This window comes from Carcharhinus amblyrhynchos, chromosome 21, assembly GCF_965287045.1.
Source record: "Carcharhinus amblyrhynchos chromosome 21, sCarAmb.v2.hapA, whole genome shotgun sequence".
In the NCBI taxonomy this organism is placed as follows: domain Eukaryota; kingdom Metazoa; phylum Chordata; class Chondrichthyes; order Carcharhiniformes; family Carcharhinidae; genus Carcharhinus; species Carcharhinus amblyrhynchos.
In genome coordinates this window covers 27243850-27256054 of record NC_137344.1, presented here as the reverse complement: position 1 = coordinate 27256054, position 12205 = coordinate 27243850, and the positions used below count along the sequence as shown (strand labels likewise).

Here is a 12205-nt window from a genome sequence, read left to right as displayed (position 1 = left end):
GAGATCGTTTCCGCCGTGGCCGAGCCAATGAGCGCCCGGACCAGCTGGAGGGCCCACCACCCCCCCCTCCAGCCGGCCTGATTGACAGGTGGGTGAGGGAAGCCGGGGAAGGTTCTGGAACGTTTTCCCTCGGCCGGCGGCGGCGGTGGTGTTATTGTGGAGGCCGACTCCCGGGGGTTGGTGGCGCGGGGGAGAAAGGTGTTTGGCCGGAGAGGCTCTCATTAGGAAATGAATCACAAAGCTAAGAAACGAATAAAAGAAGCTAAGCGTAGTGCTCGCCCCGAGTTAAGAGATTCTTACGACTGGACTAAACACAACTACCACGAAACTTACTCTTTATCCTTGAGCACTGTCAAGGTAAGGAGCGGCCGGGGCCTGGGACTTGGCGCTGCCTCTCACAGCCTGGGGTCCTCTCATACTCTCACACACACACACACACGCGGTCAGTCAGCACGTCCCGCACGTACACATACTGGGCACGGCGCCATCGAGTGCCCACACACAGCGGGGTGGCTCACTCTCCAGGGGTCCCAGCAGACTGAGGACAAGGTGACTGATCACCTTTGATTACATTAGGAATGCGGAGCCGAAATAGATAAAATTCAATCCTCCAAACCTGCTCCACCGTTCGGTGAGAACGTGACTGATTCCCCACTTATGTGTGTGGTACGTTGCGGGGGCGCAGTCTGGAGTTGTGCTTTCCCGTTGTCACGTGTATTAGTGTAGAGTGAAAAGTATTGTTTCTTGTGCACTTACTCGGTTAATGGTAGGGCATTGGGGAGAGTTACAGAACAAAGAGATCTAGGGGTACGTATCCTTGAAAGTGGGGTCACAGGTGGGCAGAGTGGTGCAGAAGGCATTCAACATGCTTGGCTTCATTGGTCAGAATGTTGAATACAGGAGTTGGAACGTCTTGTCGAAGTTGTACAAAGCAGTTTTGGTCACCCTATTATAGAAAGGATATTATTAAACTAGGAAGAGTGCAGAAAAGATGTACTAAGATGCTACCAGGACTCGATGGTTTGCATTATAAGGAGAGGCTGGATAGACTGAGACTTTTTTCTCTGGAGTATAGAAGGCTGATTTTACAGAGGTCTGTAAAATACTGAGTGGCACAGGTCAGCTAGATAGTCAATATCTTTTCCTAAAGGTAGCCTAGCGTAAAACTAGTGGAAGTAGGTTTAAGGTTAGAGAGGAAAGATAGAAGGGCAATTTTTTCACACAGTATGGTGAGTGTCTGAAACAAGTCTGCCAGATTTAAGAATAGAGGCGGGTACAGTTTTGTCTTTTAAAAAGCATTTAGACAGTTACATGGATAAGATGAGTATGAAGGGACATGGACCAAATGCAGGCAATTGGGATTAGCTTAGGAGTTTAAAAAAAAGGATGACATGGACAAGTTGGGCTGACGGGCCTGTTTCCATGCTGTAACCTCTATGACTATACAGACAAAGCTTACTGTTCATAAAGGAGGGGAGATGCAGAATGTAGTGTTACAGTCATAGCAAGGGTGTAGAAAAAGATCAACTTAATGTGAGGTAGGTCCATCAAATGACAGCAGAAGAGAAGCGGCTGTTTTTGAGTTGATTGGTACCTGACCTAAGGCTTTTGCATCTTTTTTCCCAACGGAAGAACAGCGGAAAGCGTATGGGAGGATGTGGGAAAGGGCTGGCTTGGCCATCATCATACAAACAGCACATTTCTGTGGGTATTGGAATCTCTGTGAAAGAAAACGGGGCTGGAAAAATTCAAACAAGATTTTAAAATAGCTCAAGGTGAATCTGGTTTATGTACACCTAGTAAGAAGTCTCACAACACTAGGTTAAAGTCTTAACAAGTTTATTTGATAGTAAACCCACAAGCTTCCGGGGCTTGCCCCTTTGTCAGGTGAGTAGAGAGTTCTGGTCTCAAACAGAGCGTATAAAGGCACACAGTTTACAGAATACTGATTAGAATGTGAGTCTTTACAGCTAATCACCACTTTATGTACACCTCCCAGAACACCACCAGGGCTTGAAAAATACTTTTGAATTGATTTTTGTGAAATAATAAGAACCCCCCACACCCCCTCCCCCCCAACAAAACACCCTAGAAACAATAAGATTTAAAAAAAACGCAGATGCTGGAAAATCTCAACAGGTCTGACCATCGGTGGAATGAATTGATTTGATTTATTTATTGTCACATGTATCGGGATACAGTGAAAAGTGTTTTTTCTTGCGTGCTATACAGTACCAGGCATAGAGTACACAGGGGAGAAGGAAAGGAGAGGGTGCAGAGTATGTTGTTGCAGTTACAGACAGGATGAAGAGAAAGATCAGCTTAGTATATGATAAGTCCATTCAAAAGTCTGATGGCAACAAGGAAAAAGCTGTTTTTGAGTCATCTGGTATTTGACCTCAAACTTTTGAATCTTTTTCCTGACAGAAGAAGGTGAAAGGGAGTATGTCCAGGACGCATGGGTCTTTGATTGTGCTGGCTGCTTTCCCAAGGCAGCAGTGAGTGTCGGTGGAATCATTGAATAGGAGGTGGGTTGTGTGGTGAACTGCGGATGTGGGCTGGAAGCAGCAGTCCCTGGGCACTTTTGGAAAAAAGAGTCGTTCTGGTGGTTGAAGTGGGCAGTGGTCACCAGGAGCTCTGCTGGGGATAGAGGGGGGCAGAGCTTTTGAGATGTGCCACTTAAGTCAGTCTGAGGCTAGCAACACTGGGGAAGAGACATCAAAAATAAGAGCAAAACACACTATTAGTGCTGGAAATCTTGAAATAAAAACAATGGTGGAAAAATATCCAGCAGGTCTATAAGATCCATTAACACATTAACTCTGGTTCTCCACAAAACCTGCCAGACCTGGGTATTTCCAGCACTTTTTGTTTTCTTTGGGAAGGGAACATAGTTTGGATTCTCTCCCAGCTATGTTCCTTCCTCAAGGAAAACATAAAGGAAGAACTGGATTGGTTGGGCCTGGGTCTTGTAGAGAAAATGAGTCTTTGGAGGGAAAAAAAAATCCTTAAATAGGGTGTTTCAGTGGAGAAGCAATCAGGGCTGTGGCTGTACGGTACGGTAGATTCTGGTGGCAAATTTCAGTGTTCAATTACAACATGATTACTTTTGTGAGTGAATTTATGATATTTACATTAATGGCTGCGGACTATTCGGGGTAACTGCCTTTTCAAAGCAAGTGGTTTCTCTTGTTGAATTAAATCTGATGCAACCTTATAATTTTGCCACATAGATGTAGATATTTGCTGTAAAGAGAACATTGTTTATACATTACTGCAAGTCAAAACATGGCAGCAGCAATAATCTGCTTATTCGGTGTCTATTTTGATGCTTATTTTAATCCATCATAAAAGAGCTGATTCATTGGCCAATGTCGTCTTACACCAATGTGACTTTTCAGCCATGCTTAAAAACAGTCATAACTCAAAAGAACCTTGGAATGGATAGAATTAATTCAATACAATGGAGCCATGCTTTGTCAAGTGTTAACTTGTCCAGAAGTAAATTAAATCTATAAATTGGAGAATTAATTTGGCAATGAGTGCAAAGAAGTGTCAACGTTTTGTTTCTTACTGAAACCTTCCCAGGTAGCTATGCCTCCAACCGCCTCCCTCCCTCAAAGGTTCCTCCTTGGTCTGCCCCATTATTCCCCTGATGCTGCCTTCGTTGAGGAGCTTACTTTATTCTGTCTTTCTTGTAAGTGTTTTAAAATCTTCATTTGTTGCTGCCCACATAAGCCTCCTTCTGAGCTTGACATGCTCTGCTCTACTCCCTCCTTGATCCATGCATTGTGACTGATCAGTTTTTGTGATTTGAACATCCATCTGAACACACCTTATATTCTTCTATGACCTCAGTGCCATCCTACCCTCCCTTACCTACTCCCTCCATATAAACTGTCCTATCCATATTCATGGCGCATCCACCCATCCCCTCAACCATACTTGTCATTTCACATTGCTATTTTTCCTATTGACTTGATCACACTTCTTTGTGTCTGCACCACTCAGCTCTCTTTTAGTACAATTGCCTTCTGCTTGCGTACATGGAAAAATCTCCCTTGCCTTTCTTTGCCCTTTTCCCCAGTAAAATGTTTACTCTTTCACCTGGTGCATCCTCTACCTTTGCTCCAAGAGACAAAGAATTGAATGTGTGTGATGCACAGTGTTTTTACCATTTATTGCCAGATCCTGTTGAATCACCTGAAGCATTGCTCTCCTTCCAGGAATCCAAAGATAACTTCCAGTCAACTGAATCCAAAAGTTTTTTTGTATTTTGCGCACTTCTTGTTGACTTTTTCATTATAAATAAATGCACTCATGTATTCATGTCTGTGTGATTGGAAGTTAGTTAGAATCACAATAGCAGGGTCTGTAAATATGCTCTGAACCAATATTTTTCCCTAGTTTCTCTTTCATTCTTTCTAAATGCTGTGCGAGCTCCAATTGTCAATAGATTCAGCTCTTGCGCTCACAACTCTATTTCCGATAATTTCCTTTTTCCCCCAAACTACAATATCTCTTTTCCGCTGTCCACCTAAGTGGGACTTCCCTTGTATGATTCTACTCTTTCCCATCAAGCTGTAGCCAGAGAATTTTCTGCAATGCCTTATCTTCCTGCTTGTGCACTTTAGTTCTGGAGCCCCACAGGGATCTACCTTTGGCCTGTTTTTATTCCTCTAATCCCTCCCCTCAGAGACAATATCCAAAGACTTGAAGTCCAGTTCCATTGATACACTGATGACACCTTGCTCTATCTCCCATCACCTCTCTTGACTCTTCCACTGCCTCTGTTGCCTGCTTTCATGTTTGACATCCAGTCCTAAATGAAGTGCAATTTCACAAACCTCCATTTCTTTGCCATTAATTCCATTCCCTTCCCAGGTCATTATCTTGTACTCAACCTGACTGTTCGTCATCTTGATGTCAGTTTTAATCCAAAGCTGAGCTCCAAACCCATTGTTTTACTTAAAGACTGGCAAGTTCCACCCTTTTTAAATTGTCTGTTTCCATCCTGCCTTTGGCCTCCGACTGCTTAATGATGCTTCACCCTGACTTAATTACTTTCGCATATTCCACCCTCCATACTTCGTCAGATGAATGACGAAGGGGCAACAAGCGCTCTGAAAGCTAGTGGCTTTTGCTACCAAATAAACCTGTTGGACTTTAACCTGGTGTTGTGAGACTTCTTACTGTGTTTATGATGCAGACCAGCTTCCCGGGATGCTAAAGCTTATTGTCACTGCCCCAGCAAGAAATGGCAAATCTGGCACTGCCTGGGACTTGCTCTTGGCGTGTACATCTAGACCCCTCATTGGACCAGGGTTGGTCATCAGGCTTTATGGAGATGCGGAGGATATGCTGGGCCTTGAGGTTGCAAATTGGGGTATATGTGATTATGATTACACAGTTCCATGACACAGTGTGAAGTTGGAAATTGGTCTTCCAAAAGAACAGTGCAAGGTCTCTCTTCGAAATTTAACATCTGTAACAGACTGGTAAAGAGGAGTTCATGTTGGTTATTTCCACATATTAGTTCTCTATGAACTTTTTTTTGCAACTCTAATCTAGCAACTATGGATTTCAAGATCCAGTCAGTGATGATGCTAATGAATCACTCTTATTGGTGGACATTAAATTTCATCATCCAGAGTTTATGCGCCCTTGCCAAAATTTGTTTTTAATCTGGTGGAGTACCAATCCATCAGATGAAGGAACATGGTAGCAAGTAGTTTGCAGGTGGTTTCCTTATCCCTGTTTGATCTAAAGTGTTGTGGTCTCCCATGGATAATGCCCTGACTGCGTATTACTGGCACCATTTTTGTGGGTCTGTTCTGCCAGTAGGACAGAACAACTGTTTCTTCTCAGCTGCACAAGCATGGTTCCTTTACAATGTGTAGTAACCTGGCAGTCTTAAAAGGACCTCGCAGCACAACAAACAGGTTACACATAGAAAAAGAAGATTGAAGGGAACATTGGGCAGGATATATTTCCTAATTTTTGTAATCTGAATTCTCAAACTTCTACGATGAGAGTTGAATGCTCATTCTCTGAATTCTACTCTATTCTAGGTCTCTGGTTTGCTAGCTTAGTAACACAACCACTTCACTACTTTATCTAACTAACTAAGCATTTTCTGTAAAATTAACTGGAAACTTTTCACGAAGCCAATGTGTTATATGTATGAAAACAAATGCAGTAAACTCAAAATACAGTACTTTTTATTTGCTGCCTTCATTTGATGGTGGTCCAGTAGACTAGTTCAAAATGGAATCTTCCTTATCTATATTACTCACCCCATCCGGTAGTGCACTTATCTGCCTTGCTGAAAGCAACATAAAATTTTATTTTTACATTACCAATTGTGCACAGTGTCTCAAAATATTAACAGCAGTCAGCATAAACCAAAACATTCATTCAATTTAGATTCTGTAATCTGAGCAAGTTGAAAAGGTTTTATTAATCTATTTAATCTGTTCATCTATTTTAATACAAATTTGCACATTAATAAACTCTAGTGAGTAATTTTCATCAGTTGGTAGCAATCTATATTGCTGTGCAGTCTCTATACTTTTAATTAGATGGTATAGCTTTCACATAATTTGAAAGCTGAATTAACAAGCTGGTGATTTATTATGTGTCCATTAAAGGCCAGCCAAAAAGATTTTTGTGCAAATTGAAAATCAACAAAACAGTTGGTTTGAAAGAGGATACTTCAGTTGTGAGTTTCAGTGTAATTGTACCCACTTTCCATCCAGAACAAGACTGGAAGATGCTTTGGCAATGCAATAAAGAGTCTATGGCTCCCAGTCTGACAAGATAAAAAGTGGAATAATTATGTATCTTAAAAAACACAACTCAGTTGCAAGATAATTTATAAACAACAGCGATTTGCATATTATCCAATGAGCAGCAATGATCTCAAATACTATAATCCAATATTATTAGCTGGGTGCAGTAATGAATTTCAGGAGATGGACAGAAAATACATGCATAACAATTGCACAGAAATTGCTGGAAACAGTACAGCATAAATGTTTTAAATGCTTGGAGGATGAATGATAACTTCAGGGTCCCAGTTGTTTTCTATCAAAAGTGTAAGAAACCTATTATTTCTAACTTGAAGGAAACTGATCAGTATTGTATTTTTAACCAAGTGGGCATATACTTGTGTTATCTGAGTTACAGCTATGTCATTGCAATGGCTCAGTCTGGATTTTCTAATTGCTGAAATTGCATAAGAGAACTGGTTGACATTGAATATGTATTTCCTTTTGTTGTAGGACAATGTAGAAAGAATAGATGCTCTCCAGACATCAGTTGAAGAATTCATTGAGAAGTACGAAAAACCATATAAGCCTGTGGTGGTGTTAAATGCTGAACAGGGGTGGGCAGCACACGAAAAGTGGACACTGGAACGATTAAAGCGCAAGTACAGAAATCAGAAATTTAAATGTGGGGAAGACAATGATGGCTACTCGGTTAAAATGAAAATGAAGTATTATGCCGACTACATGGAAACTACAAAAGATGATAGCCCCCTTTACATTTTTGATAGCAGCTATGGTGAACACCCTAAAAGGAAGAAACTGTTAGAGGATTACGAAGTGCCAAAGTATTTTAAAGATGATTTATTCCAGTTTGCAGGCGAAAAACGGAGACCACCATACAGGTAACGGCACATAAAACAACAAACCTTCATAATTATTTGTTGGAAAGCTATCAAGTCGGTCAGTATGTATAGAGTGTCTCCTCTTGTATCCCGCATTTTTCATGGTGACAGGACAGTCCTTAATTTTTGAGGTTTTTTAGAGCCTTAGAGATCGATATTTCATTCAACCGAAAGTAAGATAATGAGCTGTGTTAAATATAGGGCAATGGCTGCTTGTGTAATGCATCATCCACCCAGCTAAGTAGTTAGTAAATATTTTAGCAAACAAATCAAAAAACCGTCTTTCTCTTTTTATCACTATCCATACCAACATGGACTGTTTTGAGTCAGAAATGTTTGAAAAGCTGGTCACAGTAATGGTACTATTTAAAAGGACACCATTCAATATCTTGGTCAAAGTAGTCAATAAAATTGGCACATTTAGAAAACATACAAGGAATGAAGTTTATTTGTGCAAAAGAGTCAAGAATTTGTAGTTTTCTTTCCAAATCTATTTTTTCAAGGGCCCCATTATATTCCTGTTCGCTCCACTCAAATCAGCTTAGTTACTTTGGTACTACAGCATAAAGCATATTGGATTATTCATTGTGATCATTTGAATAAATTTGTCTTAAAAAATGTTTTCTTTCTGGATTTATTTTGTAAATTTTGTGTTCAGCAGGCTGAGAAATGCCAGCGAAAGGAATTCTTTCAGGCATGCTGTGTCAGTATCAAGAATTTCAAGGCTAGATTATAGTGTGGTTAAATTCAGAGAAAACTTTTCCTACTCTGTCACAAAAATATACTTAAAATCTCAAGCTAAGAAGATCACGGGTGGAATTTTCCATTCTTTGCACAGAGTGCTGACTGAGATGAGAATACCAGTTTGCAGCTCTTTGGTTGCACAGCGTATTCTTCTCTCCAGCACTCTGTGTAGAAAAGGTTTGGAGGGTGCCCTGATCTCTGGTAGAATAAACAGAAATCCCTCCATGCAAATACAGTAATCATCTCTCTCTGTCACCCCAAACATCACCTTGGACACAGGCAATCCCCCTGCCACCCTGCCATTGGAGCTTCCCAGGGGGCAGTGCCAGTGCAGTGACTGGGCCTCCCAACCCCATCCCCTTCAGGGGCTGGACTTACCTGTGCACTTCTGATGGGTTCCCTTTGCCTTGTTCACATTTTTAAAAAGCAGCTGTAAGCCAATATGATGTCACTTTGGCATAGGGGGAATTCCAAATGTGTGGGGGTGGGGGATATGGCCAGAAACTGTTAATTGTTGGGAACCTCATTATGTCACCAGCAAGGGGTGAGGAGAATCAGAAAATGAGATTTAGCTGGTGAGATTCTCGTTTTGTGAGTCTTGTGATATTTTGTGCCCATGTCGCCGTTTGCAGTCAAAGCGAACGTGGTGCAAAATTAAGGCCCATGTCTTCATACACCTTTTCAACAACTTCATTTCCCACACCAGCTATTGTATTGTACTTCAATCTCTTGTCTTGGAATTAAATCAAAAGTAACCTAACCTATTTCACAAAGGATCCTTATTATAATTAGGTAGTTCAGTCTGCATCTGAACCTCGGTTGCAGTAGAATCTAACAAACTGTGCCACCCAGTTCTGGATAATTCATTATAAATATACATGAATGAACTGTAAATACTTTATGGGACTGTTAGAATCATTTTCGTAAGAAGAGAAAACAACTTAGATTTACATAGAACCTTTAAGGATGAATCTCAGAGCATTTCACACAAGAGAACAATAACAATGAGCATGATTTTAGAGTGATCTGAATGAATGATTTGTTTGAAAGCCTCCTGAAAACTTACCTTTTTAAGAAAGAAGGAAAGACAGGAGCAAATGGACATAAAGAATGAGCTCCAGAAAGAAAGGTAGTGAAGTTTGCAGGCTCTGGTACTGAAAGCAGAATAATAGGCAGATGTAGGAGAAATGAGTCAGAAAATTGTAGGACTGGGAATGGAGAGGTAGAGGAGTACCAGGCCATTCAGGGATTTATGAATTGGGCAAGGGATTTGTATTTCATGTATTTGGACCTCTGCAAGAAGTAGTTTCTGCTCATCTCAGTTTTAAATCTACCACCTCTCTACCTGTATTGGGACAGGGAGCAAATGGAGGTAAGACAGGGGTGATGAGCAAAAGGGACTTAGTGCAGGATGGGATGTGAGTAGTAAATATTAAGATACTTTGGTTAAGGGCAGTTAATGGTCCATCCAAATTCTTATTGGATTTTCTAATTTTCAGCAATTTTCACAATACATGCAATACATGCGCTGTAATGTTCTATGTTCTATATATTTGATCGGGTGGAGAGAGTAAGAGGGTTGAAATATTACTTTATGAATCACCCTTAGATTTTTATTTGAAGAGGAAAACAAGGGCATTGTGACTGTGAACAAGTGCGTTGCGTACAGCAGATCTGTAACAATATCACGATCAGTACTGACAAAAGCTTAGTATTTAACATTTGTAATTACTTTCATATTTATTCTGCTATAATGTTTCATCTTTTTAGATGGTTTGTCATGGGCCCACCAAGGTCTGGAACCGGAGTCCATATTGATCCTTTAGGAACAAGTGCGTGGAATGCTCTAGTTCAAGGTCATAAGCGTTGGTGTTTGTTTCCTACAAATACACCTCGTGAGCTTATCAAGATTACCAGGGAAGAAGGTGGAAATCAACAAGATGAGGCCATCACGTGGTTTGTCATTGTCTATCCTCGCACACAGCATCCGACCTGGCCCCAGGAGTTTAAACCCTTAGAAATCCTTCAGAAACCAGGGGAGACTGTCTTTGTGCCAGGTGACTATTTTTAGTTTCAATATTTTATTATAGACTGAATTCACATCTTAGAAAAAGAATCCTCGGATTTTTCCTCCCATATGTTTCCATTTTGCCTCTTCATAGTCCATGATGCCAGCTGAGGTCATGAGAACGAGACACTCAAACTGATGGGAATGCAACAGATCATTTTGCTACCTTTCTAGTTCCTTGAACATCAAATCTGGGGCTAATGACACCGCACTTATTCAGTCTGCCTGTGAGATTGACAACTATTTTCCCACCCCTGTGGTCATCAGTAATCTCAAATTCTCCAATGTATCCATGCTTCATCGTTACAGTTAAGAATCTCACAATCACTTTGGACCATAATCAGATGAGAACCTGGTGTTTTCCATGTTTCTCTGCATTATTGATACTTGTCAGGGCATCAGCAAGAACATGCATGCGCACCAAGATGCCGCTATATCAAAAAGAAAAGCTACTTAAACAACACTTTGTTAATGGGGATAATTGTTATTGAAAAGTCATTGATTTTTTTCCAGTAGTGCCCAATATTTGATATAAAGCTATAATTTCTGTTTGAAAACTGATATTGTTGCTTTTAAGCAATATAAAATGACAAACCTTTGCACTTTCCAATCCAAAGGTGACAATTTTGTCACATTTCAAAGTTACCTCAGAGTTTTACATTGCTCATATCATTTTGATGATCGGTTTCTGGCTGTATATGTTGTCATCCAGAATCTGAAGGGCCTTAAACATTTTAATTTCACTTCCTGTTGAAGGATTTAGGGCAATTTGGTTACAGTTAGATGCTTCCAACATTGTTCTGTGATGGATTATCTGCACCTTTTAAGAGGGGTCAGAGGAACCTTTATATTTCAAAAAATTGATCCCAAGAACCTTTCATTACATAGTTTTTTCCTCACAAATGTTCTCACTCTTCCACTGGAGCCAGTTGGCTTTGAGTTCTTGACTCAAATGCTTATTGCTTAAATGTGATCTTTGTCAGTGAGTGCAAGAACAGAGAAGTCTCTCATCCAATTCAAATACAGCCAATATTCAAATGCAGCCAATCTTTCTCGAAACAATATGAGGCTATAGTCTTTATCACTACCTTGATTGAGATCTGATGCATGAGAATTATGGTATCCTGCCATGGAGATTCTTCTGTGGGTAGAACTGAAGGACGCTGGATGTGCTACTGAAACTGAGATTGTTCATGGCCTTTCTTATAGTTGAAAGCGGGGGCATCGCCATAATGTGCATAACAGTGTACTATTCTGGCCACAAAACCTTCATTCTTCTGGGAAAATGAAATACTTTTGCAGTATATTTGAAGAATTTCTTAGATTGTTCTTTTTGTCCTTCAATGCATTGAATGCGCAATCTGGATCCCCTCTCATCCTTCTAAACCCCAGCGAATACAAGCTCAAACTATTTAATCTGTCCTCATACATCAGCCCCTTTGTCATCTGGTGAACCTCATCTGAACTGCCTCCAATGCCATCACATCCTTCTTCAAACAAGGGAACCAAAACTGAACACTAGTCCTGATATTGTCTCACCAACACCCTATACAATTGCAACAATACTTCTTTGCTTCTATAGTACAGTCCTTTTGCCTTTTTTATTACATGCTTCACCTGCATACTGGCCTTCTGCGATTCATGAACATAAACACCCAGATCCCTCTGTCCAGACGCATTTTGAATCTGCTCTCCATTTAATTAATATTTGCTTTTCTATT

General features: G+C 40.6%; 1 protein-coding gene and 1 pseudogene across 1 annotated transcript in view; one reads left to right on the top strand and one right to left on the bottom strand.

The window, feature by feature from the left end:
- The first annotated feature begins 104 nt into the window (after positions 1-104).
- Positions 105-12205, top strand: part of jmjd6 (jumonji domain containing 6, arginine demethylase and lysine hydroxylase) — a 39395-nt gene continuing 27294 nt past the window's right edge. Inside the window, exons 1-3 of the mRNA XM_080208880.1 lie at positions 105-357; positions 7284-7672; positions 10187-10473. Coding sequence (XP_080065006.1) covers positions 229-357; positions 7284-7672; positions 10187-10473 — 805 coding nt within the window. The 5' untranslated portion in view covers positions 105-228. The remainder of the gene's footprint in view (positions 358-7283; positions 7673-10186; positions 10474-12205) is intronic.
- LOC145356474 (small ribosomal subunit protein uS8 pseudogene) lies at positions 10521-10902 on the bottom strand (annotated as a pseudogene).